At 40.2% G+C, this 19232-nt stretch overlaps 1 protein-coding gene and 1 pseudogene across 1 annotated transcript in view; both read right to left on the bottom strand.

Moving 5' to 3' along the window:
* KIFBP (kinesin family binding protein) overlaps positions 1–14409 on the bottom strand; it is a 38906-nt gene extending 24497 nt beyond the window's left edge. Inside the window, exons 1-2 of the mRNA XM_025435080.3 lie at positions 13906–14409; positions 7816–7914 (exon numbers count right to left, since the gene is read on the bottom strand). Of these exons, the coding sequence (XP_025290865.3) occupies positions 7816–7914; positions 13906–14331 (525 nt within the window). The 5' untranslated portion in view covers positions 14332–14409. The remainder of the gene's footprint in view (positions 1–7815; positions 7915–13905) is intronic.
* On the bottom strand, positions 851–7437 carry LOC125754951 (ubiquitin-conjugating enzyme E2 N-like; annotated as a pseudogene).
* Positions 14410–19232: the final 4823 nt, after the last annotated feature.

Raw genomic sequence — 19232 nt, 5'->3', positions numbered from 1 at the left:
ATCCAAAATATATAAAGAACTTATGCGGGGACAAGCCCGGGTGGCTCAGGGATTTAGCGCCGCCTTCGGCCCAGGGCCTGATCCTCTGCCTGTGTCTCTCATGAATAAATAAATAAAATCTTTTAAAAAAAAAAAAAGAAGAAAAAAAAAAAAAAAACTCATGCAACTCAATAGCAAAAAACCCCAAACAATCTAATTAGAAAATGGGCAGAGATCTATATAGACATTGTTCAGAAGACGACATATAGATGGCCAATAAACACATGAAAAGATGCTCAACGTCACTAACCATAAGGGAAATGCAAATCAGAACCCAGCTGTCAGAATGGCTATTATTAAAAAATACAAGAAATAACAAGCGCTGGCAAAGATCTAGAGGAAAGGGAACACGTAAGCACTGTTGACAGAAGTGTAAACTAGGCAGCCTCTATGGAAAACAGTATGGAGGGTTCCCAAAAAATTTAAAATAGAACTATCATATGATCCAGCAATTCCACTTCTGGATAATTATCCAAAGGAAATGAAAATACTAATTCAAAAAGACATAAGCACCCCCAAGCTCACTGTAGCACTTTTTACAACAGCCAAGACATGGAAACAACGTAAGATAAATGGATTTTAAAATGTGGTGTGTAAAAAAAAAAAAAAAAAAAAAAAAATGTGGTGTGTAGGGGATCCCTAGGTGGCTCAGCGATTTGGGGCCCACCTTCGGCCCAGAGCATGATCCTGGAGTCCTGGGATCGAGTCCCACATCAGGCTCCTAGCATGGAGCCTGCTTCTCCCTCTGCCTGTGTCTCTGCCTCTGCCTCTCTCTCTCTCTCTCTCTCTCTCATGAATAAACAAATAAAAATAAAATAAAATGGAAATTATTTAGCTATAAAAAAAAGGAGGAAATCCTTCCACTTGCAATATGGATGCACTTTAAGGACATTATGGTAAATGAAATAAGTCAGAGAAAGACAAATAGCATATGATCTCACTTATATGTACAATCTTAAAAACAAAACAAAAAAACATACACAAGGGCAGCCCCGGTGGCTCAGTGGTTTGGCGCCGCCTTCAGTCCAGGATGTGATCCTGGAGACCCGGGATCAAGTCCCACGTCGGGCTCCTTGCATGGGGTCTGTTTCTCCCTCTGCCTCTCTCTCTGTGTCTCTCATGAATAAATAAATAAAATATTAAAAAAAAAAAACACGCACAAGAAAAAAGAGTTCCTAGATGGAGAGTAGACTGGTTGTTTCCAGGGTGGAGGTAGCAGAGAAAAGGGTGAAGGTGATCAAGAGGCAAAAACTTCCAGTTATAACACAAATAAATCCTGGGAATGTACTGGTACAGTATGGTGCCTACGGTTAATAATACTGTATTGTATATTTGAATTTTGCTAAGAGAACAGATCTTACAAGTTCTCACCACAAGAAAAAAAACTGTAAATGTATGTGGTAACAGATATTAACTAGACTGGTGTTGAACATTTTACAATATATACATATATTGAATCATTATGTTGTATATCCTATACTAATGTTATATGTCAATTATATCTCAATTTAAAATAAAGATTTAACATAATGAGCAAACAAATCAGCCAGAAAACAAACGAGTAATACACATAAAAAGGCATGAAGTAAACACTTTCAAAAGAAAAAATAAAAATGGAATATAAACACTTAAAAAAAATCAAAGAAATTCAAGTTAAAATGAGATATTTTGCCTACAATAACAGATTTTTTTAAAAGCTATATAAGGGAAAGTTGTGAAGGAGATGAGAACTTTCATACACTAGTGAAATAAGAGTACATTGCTGGTCTTTTTGGAAAGCAATTTTATAACATGTTCAAATGCTTTTAAAATGGCCATTCTCCAAATACTGAACGGCACAACTTATATGTGGCATCTTAAAAAAAAAAAAAAAAGGTGAACTCCTAGAAATAGAGTAGAATGGTGAGTGCCAGAGGCTGGGAGAAGGGGAAATGGGGAGAATGTGGGCAAAGGGCACAGACTTCCAGTTATGAGTCTAAAGATCTAATAAGAAAAAATAAATAAATAAATAAAGATCTAATAAGTAGCATAGTGACTATAATTACAATACTATATTATATACTTGAAAGTTGCTAAGAAACTAAATCATAAATGTTCTCATCACCCCCTCCAAAAAATAAAAAAGTAATTATGTAAGGTGATGGAGATACTAACTAATCCTACTGTGGTAATCATTTGTAATATATCCATGTGCCAAATTATCATACGGTACATCCTAAACTTATACAATATTATATGTCAATTATATCAATACAGCTGGGAGGGGTGCCTGGCTGGCTCATTGGTAGAGCATGAGACTCTTAATCCTGGAGGTGTGAGTTTCAGCCCCACACTGGGTGTACAGATTACTTAAAAAAAAAAAAAAAAAAAACTGGTAAAATAACTTTTTAAACTTTTTTTTTTTTTTAAGATTCTATTTATTTATTCATGAGAGACACAGAGCACAGAGCAGCAGAGACATGGGGCAGAGGGAGAAGCAGGCTCCCTGTGGGAAGCCCGATATGGGACTTGATCCCAGGACCCCGGGATCACACCCTGAGCCAAAGGCAGACCTCAACCACTGAGCCACCCAGGCATCCCTTAACTTTTTTTTTTTTAAGTAATCTCTACACCCAATGTGGGGCTCAAACTCATGACCCCAAAATCAAGAGTTGCATGCTCCACTGAATGAGCCAGCCAGGTGCCCCAGATGTGGTCTCTTAACCTCAAACAAAACCTACTAATGAATAACTACTTATAACTATAAAATACATTTTCTTTCTAATTACTTATTCTATATCTGAGCAATTTTATGGAGAAAAAGAATTCCTTTATCTTAATACAGTAACTACTCAACAATATTGCCTTGGAAGGCAGCATGGTACAGTACAAAGAGCAAGAGTTTGGGGTCTGACAAACGAGATTTAAATCCTGATTCTTTCACATAGTATATGTTAACCTCACTGAATCACAAACTACCTACCTATAAATGGGAACAACAGTACTTCCTTCATAAAGCAAAAAACCCCAGTGCCTCCTTCCTAAAGCTGTGAGAATAAAATACAGCCTGCTTATACACTCAGTAAACATTAGTGTATATTAGTTACAACTTCTCAAACAAAAAATGTTCATGTTCACAGGGGATCCCTGGGTGGCTCAGCGGTTTAGCCCCTGCCTTGGGCCCAGGGCGTGATCCTGGAGTCCCGGGATCAAGTCCCACGTCGGGCTCCCTGCATGGAGCCTGCTTCTCCCTCTGCCTGTGTCTCTGCCTATCTCTCTCTCCCTGTGTCTCTCATGAGTGAATAAATAATATCTTTAAAAAAAAAATGTTCGGGATCCCTGGGTGGCGCAGCGGTTTGGCGCCTGCCTTTGGCCCAGGGCGCGATCCTGGAGACCCGGGATCGAATCCCACGTCGGGCTCCCGGTGCATGGAGCCTGCTTCTCCCTCTGCCTGTGTCTCTGCCTCTCTCTCTCTCTCTCTGTGACTATCATGAATAAATAAATAAAAACCTTTAAAAAAAAAAAATACCTTGTCAACAGGGAGCTTACATTTTAGTACCAGGGATGGGTGATGAAACAAGATAAATCACTAAAATGAACAATGTTTTAGATAATGATAAGTGTGAGGCAGGAAATAAAGCAGGAGAGGAGGGCAGGAAGTATTACAGGGGTGGTTTGTATTGGATGGAGTGGCTATTGAGTCCTCACTGGATGGAAGACATCTGAGTCACGAGCTGAAGGGAATGAAGGAGTGAGCCAGGTAGATACCTGGGGGAAGAGCAGTCTCAGCAGAGGAAACAGTTAAGGTCAAAGACTGTGAGTCAGGAGCTTGTCTGGTGTGTTTCAGGAACAGCAAGAAGGCCAATATAGCTATAGCACAATAAGACAGGAGGGAATAGGAGAAGATAAAATTAGAAAGAGCACCTGGGTGCAACAGTCAGTTGAGCATCCAACTCCTGGTTTCAGCTCAGGTTGAGATCTCAGGGTCGTGAGATCAAGCCCCACGTTGGGCTCTGCACTCAGCACCAAATCTGCTTAAGATTCTCACTGCCTGGGCAGCCCAGGTGGCTCAGTGGTTTAGTGCTGCCTTCAGCCCAGGGCGTGATCCTGGAGACCCAGGATCGAGTCCCACGTCGAGCTCCCTGCATGGAGCCTGTTTCTCCCTCTGCCTGTGTCTGTCTCTCATGAGTAAATAAATAAAATCTTTAAAAAAAAAAGAAAAAGAAAAAGAAAAGATTCTCACTGCCTCTCCTTCTGTGCCCCCCAAATAAATAAATCTTTTTACAAAAAACTTACAGAAGTAATAGTAGCCAAATCAAATAACTTGCAGTCTTCATAAGGTCTTTGGGATCTACTCTGAGAGAGATGGGAAAGCCACTAGCAGACCTTGAGAGTAGTGACGGGATGTGATCTGCCTCTGAACAGGCTATGGACAGTCTGAGGGGGCATGAGAGCAGGAAGGCCAGGCAGGAAACTACAGCAATAATCTCAGCAAGATAGGGTGGCAGCTTGGACTAGGTAATAGCAGTGACTTGAGTCTAGATATAATTTAAAGGTGAAGTCAACTATAGATTAGATACAGTGTGAGCAGAGGCAGAGTCTCCAAGATTCTAGCCTCAGCAACTGGAAGCAGGGGAGGTGAGGAGAAGGTTATCAGAAGCTCAATGTCAGACAGTAATTTTAGAGACATCTACTCCTTTAAAAAGTGCAAATGTCAAATCAGCAGTGGGACAGACAAGACCGGAATTGGAGAGGTACAGATTGGAGATAAAATTGGGAGCCATCAGCTAAGAAATGGTATCTAGAATAGGGAAATGAATGCAGATGGAAAAAAGGAGGTGTCCAAAGACTCCACGCTGGGCACTCCAGAGGCTGGGGAAATACGGAGGAAGCATCACAGACTGAGAAGAAAGAAAAAGAGGTGGAACAGCTAAGTAAAAGAAGTGTTTTAAGGAAAAGAGACTAAGAACTGTGCCAAATGCTAGATTGAGCAACTATGTCAAATGCTACTGATAAGTCAAATAAGATGAGGACGTAAAATTTACCACTGATTTTAGCAACATAGAAATATCTGGTGAACTTGGTAAGACACTGACTTTTCTTTCTTTTTCAAGATTTTTTTCAAATAACACAAACACATTTATCTCCAATTTGTATGAGGCAAAAAAAAAAATATCAGAGACCAATGCTTTACACATGCTCAGGGCCAGCTTATAAATGTTCCATTTAGTGGTATCTTAACACAAATCTGCATAGGTGAAAAGAAACTGGCAAAATCTACTTCTTGCCATTCAAATTGTCAGATGGTGAAGACCAAAACAGAATGTTCCAACAGTTTTAATTTTTAAGATTTTAATTATTTATTTGAGAGAGAGAGAGAGTACATGCACGCTGACATGGTGGGAAGGGGCAGAGTGAGAAAGCAGACCCCCTGCTGAGCAGGGAGCCTGCTGAGACTGGGGACTGGGATGAAGTAGGGACTCAGGACCCAGGACTCAATTCCCATATCCCCAATCCTTGGGGATCCATAGTGAGGGCTGTGATGTTTGTTTAATGTTCCCATTTTGGTTCAATCAAGTCTGTCCATCTATAGCACCTAAATAAAATTAGACTTGGCTAGAGAGCATATTCTAAAGAACTGGTTAGCTGCTTTTAACCAATGCAATTAGATCACCATAAAAGGGGGAAAGGAGCCATAAAATTAAAATTACTTCTCCCCCTCAAAAAAAAAAAAAAATAAAAATAAAAACACCACACCCTTGCAGCTAATCCCAACAATTACCTTCTTTCACAGTGTCTTATACTTAAACCATGATGCAGGAAATGAATAAAAGCCAGAACTTTTAAACATTTCACAACAATCCAGATGGTACTTCTAGCCTCTGCTCCTGCTTTACAAAGTGAATCAGGACAAGACATAGATCTGCTACTGTGTATTTAATCACCAAAGGACTGAAGATGTCTGGGGTTTTATTCTGTCATGTCTCTAAGACTGTGTCCATTAAGTGCAGACAAGAAGAAGTCTTGATAGAACAAAAATGATGCATGCTTGATGATCAGATCGATTTTAAATATTACTCATAGCATATAGCTTAGTCAATGCTCTAGCTGTTTCTATGGCTTGGGCTTCATTTATCTTCCACTGCTCCACTACATCATCATGCTGGATTGGGAGCACTTACCAAAGGAGAGCAGAATGATGCAGATCTGCAATACTGGGGACCATTTATCTTTCAAAATATCTAAGCATATTCTTCCCAACTTGCCTACATTAGGATGATAAATTTTGGTCATGAAACATAGTTTAGGGGCTACCATCGAGTATTCTTCTGGAAGGAATAGTTGAAGTTTAAAAGTCTCTCCCTCAAAGGGGAAGTCCTAGAGGCCAGCAATGACCAAATGAAAACAGTGGGCATTGTTCTCATCTGGTTCTGCTTTAATGCCAGAAACCACTTCTGCCAGCAAACGCTGGGTTTCCTTGACAATTCCGTGGACCAGCTCGGCCATCTTGTCAGGTCCCAAGTTCAGCCTCTGATCTTCACTCTGGCTCTGCTTACTTTACACACAAGTGCTAAGATTTTATTTTTAAGTATTCTCCACCCCCATCATGAAGCTCAAACACATAACCCCAAGATCAAAAGTCACATACTCTACTGGCTAAGTCAGCCAGGTGCCCCAATAAGGCATTGATTCCTAACTCTGAATGTGAGAAACCTCACAATATCTGGTTATTTAGAGGAGTGCTACACATAGCCTCAAAACAAAATTAACCAAAATCCGTTTTAATTTTAGAAGACTGCCAACATTTTTTTTAAAAACTAAGCTTTACTTTTTAGAGCAGTTTTAGGTTCACAGAAAAATTAAGATGAAAATACAGAAATGCCCTAAATACCCCCTTGCTTACACACATGGATAATCTACAAACTGCCAACTTTTAGTAGGTAAAATTTATTAAGGAATGGATGGTAACACAGTAATTTGCCACCTTTGCAGGACTCTAAATAGAAATTTTTGATCTAGGCTCCCAAGAGCCCTAGAAGTTCGATAGCACCGCTTTAGTACTACCACAGTGGGGTGGGAGGACGGTATTTAGTGGATTGGGCTGAGGGTTCTTCTGATCTGCTTAACCAAAGCAGCTCAATCAGTTTTTATAAACTGCATTTCAAAAGGATTTCATTGGAAAAAAAAAAAAAATCACTGAAAGCCCTTTCTCTGAGGCAGTGGCTCTCAAAGTGTAGTACCTGGATAAAATTATCCAATTATCTCAATATCACCTGGCTACCTTGTTAAAAAGGCAAGTTCTCAGGCCCCAACCAAGACTTCCTGAAGAGTCTGGGAGTGAGCACTCCGTTTTAACAAGCCCTCCAGAGTCCTCCAGACCAATATATGCTGAAATTTGAAAACCATGTCTCAAAGACTTCAGATATTTTGCTTAAGTAGCTGTTTGCATTCCTTTAAGCACTGCTATTCTCAGTGGAAACCAAAATAGAATTTTTATAATGATTTATTTATCAAAACAGAATTTTTAGATTCTAACTGAAAATATGTCAATATCAAATTTTAGGATAACATCAGACAGAATATTTCCTATATAATTATATTTGGACTAAGATTGCACTTCAACTCTATCTGATGATTATTTTGAAGACCCCTATTAGGTGACCATCTAGATAGCTCTACAGAGAGGTCCCTGAGTATACTGAAGAGTCATGTACTCATTTGTAAATGAGGAACAAGACCCTTCAAATCTTGATTAGTTTCAATAAAAATTTAAAATTTATCTGACATAAAACATACCTCTTTCATATACTGCTTATATAGTGCTTCTGACGATTCTAGGTAAGCTTGTGCAGTTTCAATTTCTTCTCTTTCAGACCACAAGATACCCAGGTTATTCTGGAAAACAAAGAAAAGAGAAATAAGTAATGACCATATAAATCTTATAAATAATGACAGTAAAAACCTTCCAATTGGGATGCCTGGATGGCTCAGCGGTTGGGCATCTACCTTTGGATCAGGTCATGATCCTGGAGTTCTGGGATCGAGTCCCACATAGGGCTCCCTGCATGGATCCTGCTTCTCCCTCTGCCTGCCTGTGTCTCTGCCTCTCTCTGTGTCTCTCATGAATAAATAAATATTTTTTTAAAAATCTTCCAATTAAAGTAACTTTCAGGGGCATCTGGGTGGCTCAGCTAGTTGAGCCTCTGACTCTCGATTTCAGCTCAGGTCATCATCTCAGGGTCCGAGGAACAAGCCCCAAGTTGGGCTCTAGGGTCAGCAAGGAGTCTGAGATTCCCTCTCCCTCTCCCTCTGCCACCTCCCTTTAAATAAATAAATAAATCTTTTAAAAAAATTTCAATGAACTTCTATATTATTGGTTTCTTTTGTAACCCTTTATATTTTATGTTATCCATTTAAAATTATTATTTTATGAAATATAGGCTTTACTAGACTGCAAAAGGGGCACATGACACAAAAAGTGTTTAGAAACCTTATAGTTTAAATGCGACTTGATCATTCCTCTGGAACAAAAACCTCTGGTCTTCTGGTTTCACATGTTTCTATTCTATCATTTTTTTAAGTTAAGTGATCAGTCCTCAGTAAGGACTCTAGGTCATAGGGATAATGTACTGAGATTGGACAACTGTTTCCTTTTTACTTGTGAGGGTCCTTTGTAGGACCCTGGGGAAACCTGAAGGGCCCTGGCCCGCTACTAACTTAGGGCGTGATTACTCTGTATACCCATGCTCAAAGAATATAATCTCCCTTAATATTCATTTCCTGATCTTAGAAATGGATACACAAGTCACCTTGTCTCACTCTCTAGTTCAACTTATTTTTCCTGACAATAGTCCCTGAGAAATTCCATTCAGCCATGACATCAGTAAGCCCAACCCCAGCGTACTGTACCTACCCTAGAGAGTCTAGAGATTTCTCTAGTACCAGGAACTGGATGGCCACATTTGCTCTATTTTGATGGGATGGTGATATATTTAGCCTGCCAGATTCAGGGTAGGCTGTGCCACAGAAAGCAATGAGTCTGGTGTGTGATAAATCTTAAACTGAGTCAAGAACCCTAGAGTGTGTCTAAAAATGACTCAAGTTTTTTTTTTTTTTTTGAACCATAACCTCTTGAGATCTTGAAGGTAAAGACTATGCAACAGCTCTAGAATTGATTTGATTTTTCAAAATTAGTATTGTAATGTTTTGGTTTTTAGTTTTGCAATTCTTTTTACTGAGATATAACTGACACATAATGTCAATGGTTTTTTAAATGTTACTCCACAAAGATAACTACTATTGACATTCCACATAAAATTATGTTTAAAAATAATATAAGTCCTAAAATATACCAGAAACTATGATATCGTTCACAGAGCATCATCATTTTCTTGTCCTCAGGATACCAGACTACAAAGGAAAAAGATTAAATATAAAATAAAAACAGCTAGAGTCACCTGGGTAGCTCAGTCAGTTAACCACTGGCTCAGGTAATATCTCAAGGTTGTAAGGTCAAGCCCCATGTCAAATCTTTAAAAATAAATAAATGAAAATAAAAACAGCTAAAAAGATGTAACTGGTGAATTCTACCAAACACTTAAGAAGTAATACCAACTCTACATAACTTCTTCCAGAAAAGAGGAAAGAACCTTTCCATCTTAAACTAAACGAAAGGCATAACAAGAAAACCACAGCCTAATATCCTTCATGAACACAGATATGAAAAAATATTAAAATTTTAGCAAATTGAGCTCAACAATATATAGAAAGGGTAATACTTCATTCGAGTTTTACTTCGTAAAACCCCAAGTGTATTTTATCACAAGGTTGGTTTAACACTGTAAAATCATTCAAGACCATTCACTATATTAACATACTAAAAAAGAAAAAAACATGAATGTCTCAGATGCAGCAATGAAATAAGGATGCTGAGTGAAAGAAGTCAGACCAAAATAAGAGATACACGGCATGATTCCAGCTATGAAATTCTAGAAAATGTGGAGGAGGTGCCAAGGAGAAAGAAGAGAGAGAATAAAGGAGAGAGGGATTACAGAGGAGCACAGGAAGCCTGTAGGGGTAATGGCTATGTCAATACCTGGATTGCAGCAATTGTTACTTGGGTATATTCATATGTCAAAATTCATCAAATTGCGTACAGTTTATCATATACCAGTTATACCTCAATATAGCTATAAACACACACAAAAGATACTCTTTATACATATATATCCTGGGAGTGGGGAGAATAATCTACTAATTTGTTAGGATATTTTACTTAAGTGAAGTAGTTAAATTTCACTCAAGATGAGGGATGCCTGGCTGGCTCAGTGGATGGAGCATGCAACTCTTGATCTCAGGGTTGTGAATGCAAGCCCCACAGTGGGTGTGGAACCTACTTTAAAAAAATTTTTTGAGGGCAGCCCCAGTGGCGCAGCGGTCTAGCGCCGCCTGCAGCTTAGGGCGTGATCCTGGAGACCCGGGATCGAGTCCCACCTCAGGCTCTCTGCATGGTGCCTGATTCTCCTTCTGCCCGTGTCTCTGCCTCTCTCTCTCTCTCTCTCTCTCTGTGTGTGTGTGTCTCTATGAATAAATAAGTAAATAATCTTTAAAAATAAATTTAAAAAATTTGGGGGACACCTGGGTGGCTCAGCAGTTGACTGTCTGCTTTTGGCTCAGGGCGTGATCCTGGGGTCCCGGGATCGAGTCCCACATCGGGCTCCCTGCGAGGAGCCTGCTTCTCCCTCTGACTATGTCTCTGCTTCTGTCTTTCATGAATAAATAAATAAAATCTTAAAAAGTTTTTTTTAATTAAAAAAAAGGTGACAATATAAGTGCATACTGCCGATAGCAAAAATTAGAAAGAAAACTAGAGAACAATTTTTTTTTTTTTTTTCCCTTGAGAGAGAGAGAGAGAGAGAGTTCATGCTTGAGGTTGAGGGGAGGGGAGTAGAGGCAGAGAATCTTAAGCAGGCTCCACACCCAGCACAGAGCCCAATCTCACGATGCTAAGATCATGATCTGGGCTGAAATCAAGAGTCAGGGGCTTAACCAACTGAGCCACCCAGGTGCCCCAAAGGAGAAAAATCATTCTTAAGGTCAGCAGAACCCAGTGATGATAGAAAGGGATAGTCTCTTTTGATAATCTACTTTAGATATAGGCATCGTATTTCTATAGTTTCCCAGGAAGGAAACACCAGGTTGGAATAAAGTAGTCAGAATATCATAAATTCCCATGAGTTGTTACTTTCAAACTTTTTCCTACACACATGTACACTTAGTCTTTTACAAAATAGAATCATTCTATCTAATTCTAAACATGCCTTATGGTCTTCCTTCTCCCCCTTAATATTGCTTTTTTTTTTTTTTTATTAAGATTTTATTTGGGCAGCCTGGGAGGCTCTGCAGTTTAGCGCCGCCTTCGGCCCAGGGCATGATCCTGGAGACCAGGGATCGAGTCCCATGTCGGGCTCCCTGCATGGAGCCTGCTTCTCCCCTCTGCCTGTGTCTCTGCCTCTCTCTCTCTCTCATGAATAAATAAAATCTTTTTTAAAATACATATTTATAAATGTATTTATTATAAAAATAAATATTTTATTTATTTGAGAGAGAGAGAGAGAGAGCATGAACAGGGGGCCAGGGGTGGGAGAGCCATAAGGAGAGGGAGAAGAAGGATCCCCGCTGAGCAGGAAGCCTGACATGGGGCTCCATCCCAGGACCCTGAGATCATGACCTGAACTAAAGGCATGCAGGCACTCCAATACTGCTATTTTTGGTTAACAAATATAAATCATTATATTTTAGTGGTTGCACACTGTTCTTCTGGATGGATGTATCAACATTTATTTAAATATGTATCTACTCATGATATTAATTTCATTGTTTTTTTTTTAATTGACAATGCTGTGATGAACATGTTGACATACTTCTGCATCCTGTCCCAATATTATTTTAGGATATTGATATGAAATTTGTAAGTCAAAGTCTTGACTCCAGAATTTGATACCGACTAATCTTCAGAAAAGGTCTGTGATTTGTATTTCCACTAATAATGCTAATAGACAGTATTTGTTTCCTCATAGTCTCCCAAACAAGTACAAGTAATCACTATAATAATGTCTGCCAACCTGACACAATATTTCTATGTTAGTATGCTTTGTTAGTACTAAGATCAAATCGCTCATCCCTGGGATCCTGGGTAGCTCAGTCAGCTAACCTTCTCACTCTTGGTATCTGCTGGGGTCATGATCTCAGGGTTGTTAGATGGAGCCCTGATTTCTCTGCACTTGGCAGTGAGTCTGCCTGAGATGCTTTCTCCCTTCCTCCCCTCTCTGCTTGTTCCCTGCTTGTGCACGCGCACTATCCCTCTCTCTAAAATAAATAAAAATCTGAAAAAAAAAAAATCTCTCATCATGTATAGCAAATATTAAGTGTAATAACATTTCAGTGTGGCAATGCTACTGGAATAAACACATCAACTGAACAGTTGTTAGAAACACATTAGCACAAACTAAATCTAATCAAATTACTATTGCTGTACAGTTCTAGTACCTGGTAGGCTAGTTTTAGTGCACTATCTTTTTCTTTTTAGTTTTTTTTTTTTAAGGTTTTATTTGTTTGACACAGAGAGCACAAGCAGGGAGAGAGGCAGGCAGAGGGAGAGGGAGAAGCAGGCTCCCTGCTGAGCAGAAAGCCCCGCACAGGACTCAATCCCAGGACTCTGGGATCATGACCTGAGCCACAGAGGCAGGCATTTAACCCATGAGCCACCCAGGTGCCCCACTGGACAAATATTTAGAATGTCCTACTATGCAGGAGGTACTGAGGTTATAAATAGTGTGCAAAGAGACATAGCTCTTATCACGTAGCTTTTAATTTTATTAGGCCATGATAAAAGAAAATGACCTATTCCATCTCCATTTTAATTTTAAGGTTTTTCTTTGAGGCCTACTTATCATATGATGGATTTTGGTAAATGTTCCCTGGATGAGGCATATTAAGAACTGGAACTACTGGATGTAAGGGTTTGTGAGCTTACGCCAAGTTCCTGGCACATACAAATTTGTACTTTGAACTGTTATGTTCCCGAAGAGAATGTCAGATTTATTTCTTAATAAATCAAGTACCATATAAATGGGAAACGGTAAGTCTTATAAGAATTCAAAGATACAAGCTCGGAACAAAATGATCCAAAGAAAGTTACTAAAAGTATGAAGTTTGTTTTCCTTTAGGTTTGAAGAATAGGAGTTCCCCCGGGGGGCAAACGAATCTATATACAGAGAGAGATTATATATTTATATTTATATAGTTTTTTAAAATCTAAAAATCTAAAGATTTTTAAACAATTTGTTTTGAATTAAGCATGCACTCGGGTCATTCTCTTTAATTTCCTCGAGACTTTAAGATTTAAATCACTTTGGACTTCCTCTTAATTTTTTTTTAAGATTTTAAAAAATTTATTCATTCATGAGAGACAGAGAGAGAGAGGCAGAGACACAGGCAGAGGGAGAAGCAGGCTCCCTGCAGGGAGCCCGACGCAGGACTCGATCCCATGTCTCCGGATCACGACCCGGGCTGCAGGCGGCGCTGAACCGCTGAGCCACCCGGGCTGCCCGGGACTTCCTCTTAATAGAGTCAACAGGAGGCGGACTGGTGGAGGAGAGTGGGAAGGGGCATTTACGATGTCGTAGGGGCTCAGGAAGCCAACGTGTCGACCACGACTAGGCGAAGCAGCAAGTTACGTTGCTGGCGGTTTGCAAGCTGTTTATTCCAACGCTTCAAAAACAGGGGCCCAGATCGTGCCTGATAACGTGCCTCAGGCCTTGGCGAGAGCGGGGCCCTCTGCACCCCTCGCCTCTGCCGACACCTGCGGGCGGGGCTCGCTCTCACCTGCGCCTGGATGTAGAGGGAGACGCAGTCCTGCGACAGCCGGTACTTGCGCAGCAGCCTCAGGCACTTCACCAGGTGCTCCTCCCCCGCCGACAGCTCCTCGGTGTCGATGTGGTTCACCCCCAGGTGGAACTCGATCACCGCCAGCCTCACGGCCCCCTGGGCGACGGGCCCCTCGGCCTCCAGCACTTCGGCCGGCAGCGCCAGGGCGTGGTCCCCCGCGCCCAGGCAGTCCTCCGCCTGAGGCCGCTCATCCTCGTCCTCGGGCGCGGGGCCCAGCAGCGCCTTGACCTCTTCCAGCAGTGCTCGGGCGCCGTATTTGGACTTATAGGGTTCTTTCTCGGGGTTTTTATGCAATTCCACCCGCGACAGGGCTAGCGCGGCCTGGAATTTCTCACGAATCTCGGCCCACGGAACACTCGCCATAGCGGCCTCTACAGCCCGGGTGTCCCCAGTGTTTGCAAGCCGGACTCCCGCCTTCTTTCTGCTTTGCGACGCTTCACTTACGGCCCCGGGCAGATTTCCGACACCACAGAACCGTAACCAATGAGGTGCGCCAAGGGAACCGCAATACGGCTCGGCAGTGACCAATGGAAAGGCGGAGTGGGCGCCACAGCAACCGTTGTCATGGAAACAAAGCTGTCACTAAGGGTGGGCCCACCTCCAGCCCCACCACCCTCTGAGGGAGTGAATTCTTCTCTCGCGTGACCCGCAGAAGTTCTATCCACACGAAAGGATCGGCTGACTTTAACAGAACACGGGGAGATCTTGTTTATAGAAACATACTTAACAATTTCTCGTTAGTTGCCATGAGCTGAATGACAGAAACCTTTTGATATTTGTATATAACCTAGTCCATAAAAACAAAAACAAAAAGAAACCTAGCCCATGACTGGATGAAAATGTGACAATAAGGACTCATTTATTCTTGATATATAGCTTCTTGAGTGAAAGGTAGCCTTCACCACATAAAAAGCAATCAGTGAGGGTAGTAGGAGATAAAGTCAGAAAAGGATTGTAGGCCCAGTTATGTAGGGTTTTTAAGGCCATGATAGGGACTTTGGCTATTCTAAGATGGGAGCCATTGGATGGTTTTGAGGGAGTGACAAAAATCTGATTTATAGGATTATTCTGAAAACCACTGAAGGGGGAGACAGAGAAAAGGCAAGGAGATTGGGGAGGAAACCACTGTAATAATCATAGTAGGTGCTCAATACCTAGCTGTTCATGATAGGAAAGGAACTAGCATGGTTAGTCATGGTAGCTAATTACTTACTATGAGCCAAATAACATTCCACATATTAAAATCATCTAATCTTCAAAACTAGTATTGCAGTGTATGTTGACTAGCTGGAATTTAAATAAAAACGTGAAAAAAAAAATAAAAACTTGGAGAAAAATCATCTAATCCTCACAACAACTCTATGAAAAATTATTATTCCCATTCTGCACATTAGGAATTGAGGTCTGTAAAGATTAATAATTTGCCAAAGGTCATACATATAAGTAGGCAGTTTTGCTCCAGAGCCTACACTTTTTTCTTCAGAGCCTACACTTTCAATCCGTATGTTATGCTGTTGTAGTAGGAGCTCAAAAAATAAACCTCCATGACGCACGTGCTGATCTCTAAATATCTAACTAGAAGAACACCCAGATAAAAACTTTCAAAATGGGAATTTTTGGAAAAATCCTTACACAGACGCACTTAAAAAAAAAAAAAGATGTGAGACTAAGAAATTTGCAATAGAAGAACTCAGGCTGCCATATGGCCTTCTTTTTATATTGGTATTTTGGAGGTTGAACATTTTTAGATCCCTGTGAAATGTTATAAAGCAATCTCTGTGAAAGGTGTGCATAGGAGGCAGAGCACAGATCACCACAGTGCAGTGAGCTGAGCTCTGTCTCATAAAAGGTGACAGCATAGAGACAAAAGTAGAAGGCATCTGTAGTGAAAGGGAGTTAACTTGCTTGGCCCAAGCATAGCTAATGTCTACCAGTTACACTCATTGCAGTAAAAACTCCACACTAAAAGCGCTAACTCTGGGCCACTTGGTGACTCAGTCAGGTAAGCATCCGACTCTTGATTTTGACTCAGGTCATGATCTCAGGGTCATCAGACAGAGCCCTATGTTAGGCTTCGCACTAAGAGTGGAGTCCGCTTGAGTCTCCCTCCTTCAGCCCCTCCCCCTTCGAAAAACATAAAAACCAAGAAAAAAAAAGAAAAGATAACAAAAAAGACAAATTCCTGAGGATCCCTGGGTGGTTCAGTGGTTTAGTGCCTGCCTCTGGTCCAGGGCGTGATCCTGGAGTCCCGGGATCAAGTCCTACATCAGGCTCCCTGCATGGAGCCTGCTTCTCCCTCTGCCTGTGTCTCTGCCTCTCTCTCCCCCTATGTCTATGAATAAATAAATAAAATCTTAAAAATAAAAGACCAATTCCTTTGTCTTTTTTTAACAGCCCATCTAATGGAAAACTCCTAATGAGACCAATGGGACTGTATCATTTTCAGTATATAGTCTTGATCTGAAAGTCTCAGGAAATGCAACTAGACAAATGAACAAAATAAGAGGTATCATGTTTGGGAAGGAGATGGGAAAATTATTATTTGCAGATTAGATATGATTGTCTTCCTGAAAAAGCAAAGGAAAACAACTGAACACAGAAAGTAAAAAAGTAAAAAAAAAAGAAAGAAAGAAAGTAAAAAAGTTCAGTAAGTAGGCCAATCACGAAGAAACAAAAACCAACAACTTTTCATTGGGGCAAAGATACAGTGAAGAAAAACATCAGTTTTAAAGATTTATTTTATTTGAGAGACAGTGTGCAAACACACTTGTGCTTGGCGGGAGAGGCAGAGGGAGACAGAGATAGATATCGCCAGCTGACTCACGCTGAGCTCAGAGCCTGAAGCCTGAAACGGGGCTCGATGTCATACCCCCAAGATCACGACCTGAGCGGAGACAAGAGTCTGATGCTCAACCGACTGCAACAACCAGGCACCCCAAGATCACTTTTATGATAGCAACAATGACAACAATCAAGAACAAACTCAAGCTATTTAATGAGTCAGACAAAATACATATATATATTTATATATACATATATAATATATACATTATATATATTATATAATATAAATAAAATATAAATACAAATTCATATATATATATATATATATATATATATATATATATAAATATAACATAAGTCTTGGTTCCTGGATTGTAGGCCAGCATTTCCTTTAAAAAAAACATATATATGATAGATAGATAGATAGATAGATAGATAGATAGATAGATAGATATCAGGCTCTCTGCTTGGAGGGGAGCCTGCTTGTCCCTCTGCCTATGTCTCTGCCTCTCTCTCTCTCTCTGTGGCTTGGCAGAGACATAGGCAGAGAGAGAAGCAGGCTCCATGCAGGAAGCCTGATGTGGGGCTCAATCCCGGACTCCGGGATCACGCTGAGTCAAAGGCAGACGCTCAACTGCTGAGCCACTCAGGCATCCCGTAAATAAAATCTTTAAAGAAAAAGAGGCTTTTGCTGGCCAAAAGTCAGACAATCTGAACATCCATAAAATGACAGCCACCAATTAAAGTGTATCAAATGTTAAAATCCATCAATTTATCATGAATCAACACTAACAATGAAATACTCACTGGCCACCTTTGGAAGGAGCTAGGGAACCAAACCGCTGAGCCACTCGGGCATCCCTATGGAGCTAGAGAACCAATTATAATTTTGGAAATTGGTACATAAATAAAGGGAAAAAGGGGTAAATAAAGGGAAAAAGGGTGTGGCTCAATCGTTTAAGTGTCCAACTCTTAATTTTGGCTCCCATCATGAGATCGAGCTCTGCATCCAGCTCCTCACTCAGCGAGGAGTCGGCTTGAGGATTCTGTCTCCCTCAAGCCTTTCCCTTGCCCCGTCTCTCTCAAAAAATAAAATAAAAAACAAAGGGAAAGAAAATCAAGCACTTCTCTGCCTTTTCTGTAGGAATAGTATTCAGAGTAACAAGTGTTAAATTTCTTTCGTTAGAGGTATTCCAGCTAATGAAGAATGAGTATCACCAAGAATCCTAATGAAATTATACATGTAAATAGTAATGATCTTTTGCTACTAACATCAAAAGACAGAGGGACAACTGGACCCTTCTAGATCTAATTATCAATTTACATTAAATACAGGGGGGAAAGGAGCTTGTTAAATGACAGAGATGTATCAGCTGGGAAGCCTGGGTGGCTCAGTGGTTGGGCGCCTGCCTTTAGCTCAGGGCTCCCTCGCGGGGGATGCCTGTGTCTCTGCCTCTCTGTCTCTCATGAATAAATAAAATTTTAAAATCATAAAAAAAAAAGATGCATCAGCAAAATTCAAATATATTAGAATCTACAGAACAAATGGACTGGCTTCTTCAGTTAAGTTACAAGGCAGGAATTCCTCTTCTAGAGAGAAATTTGCCAATATATAATAAATCTCCATATAAAATAAAAATTTAAAACTACATATGCACTTACCTTTTGGCCCAGCCATCCCATTTCCAGGAATATACCCTCAAGATACACCTCCAACAGGATGAAAATACATCTATACAAAGTTCCCCACTGTAGCACTGTTTAACTGCAAAACACTGGAAACAATCAATGTGCCCATACATTAAGAAAATGGTCAAATAAACTATGGTACTCCACACAATGGAGTACGATGCAGTTTTCAAACAGCAAGAGTTAAGATTTCTACGGGCTGATGTGATTTCTAGAATATGCCATTAAGGAAAAGACAGCGAAGTGCAAACAAGTATCTATAAGACAACACCCCTCAATGTAATATCCTGGTTTTGATCCTTGTATTAGGATTATGTAAAACATTAACCCCTGGGGGAAACAATTATTCTAAGGAATCAACAAAATTAAATGTCCTTTAAAATATTAATGTTCCTCAGAATTGCTTTCTAAACTTTGTCCCAGGGAGTTCTTATGCATTTCTAGGTGATAGACAAGTAGGCAAAGATTTATACAAGGAAATTCATTTGAGTTATTCATAACAGTGAAAAACTGTAAAAAACTAACACAGCCATCTAGATTAAATACAGTGGCATACAAATTCTATGAGATACCATGTAGTCATCAGAAATTTAAAGATCTGTACCTACAGAAAAGTAGTGTACACATATTGAGAAGGAAAAAGCACTTCACAAAAACACATATTGAGAAGGAAAAAGCACTTCACAAAACTGAATGATTCAAATTCTGTAAATGAATTCTTGGAAGAGTTGCTCACAAAAAGGTTAAATATGGAGTGACTCAAGTTATTTTTTTCTCCTACGTTTGGATTT

This window comes from Canis lupus, chromosome 4 (assembly GCF_003254725.2).
Source record: "Canis lupus dingo isolate Sandy chromosome 4, ASM325472v2, whole genome shotgun sequence".
Taxonomy (NCBI): domain Eukaryota; kingdom Metazoa; phylum Chordata; class Mammalia; order Carnivora; family Canidae; genus Canis; species Canis lupus.
Note: the sequence above shows the minus strand (reverse complement) of the source record. Positions and strands in the feature narration are given on the sequence as shown.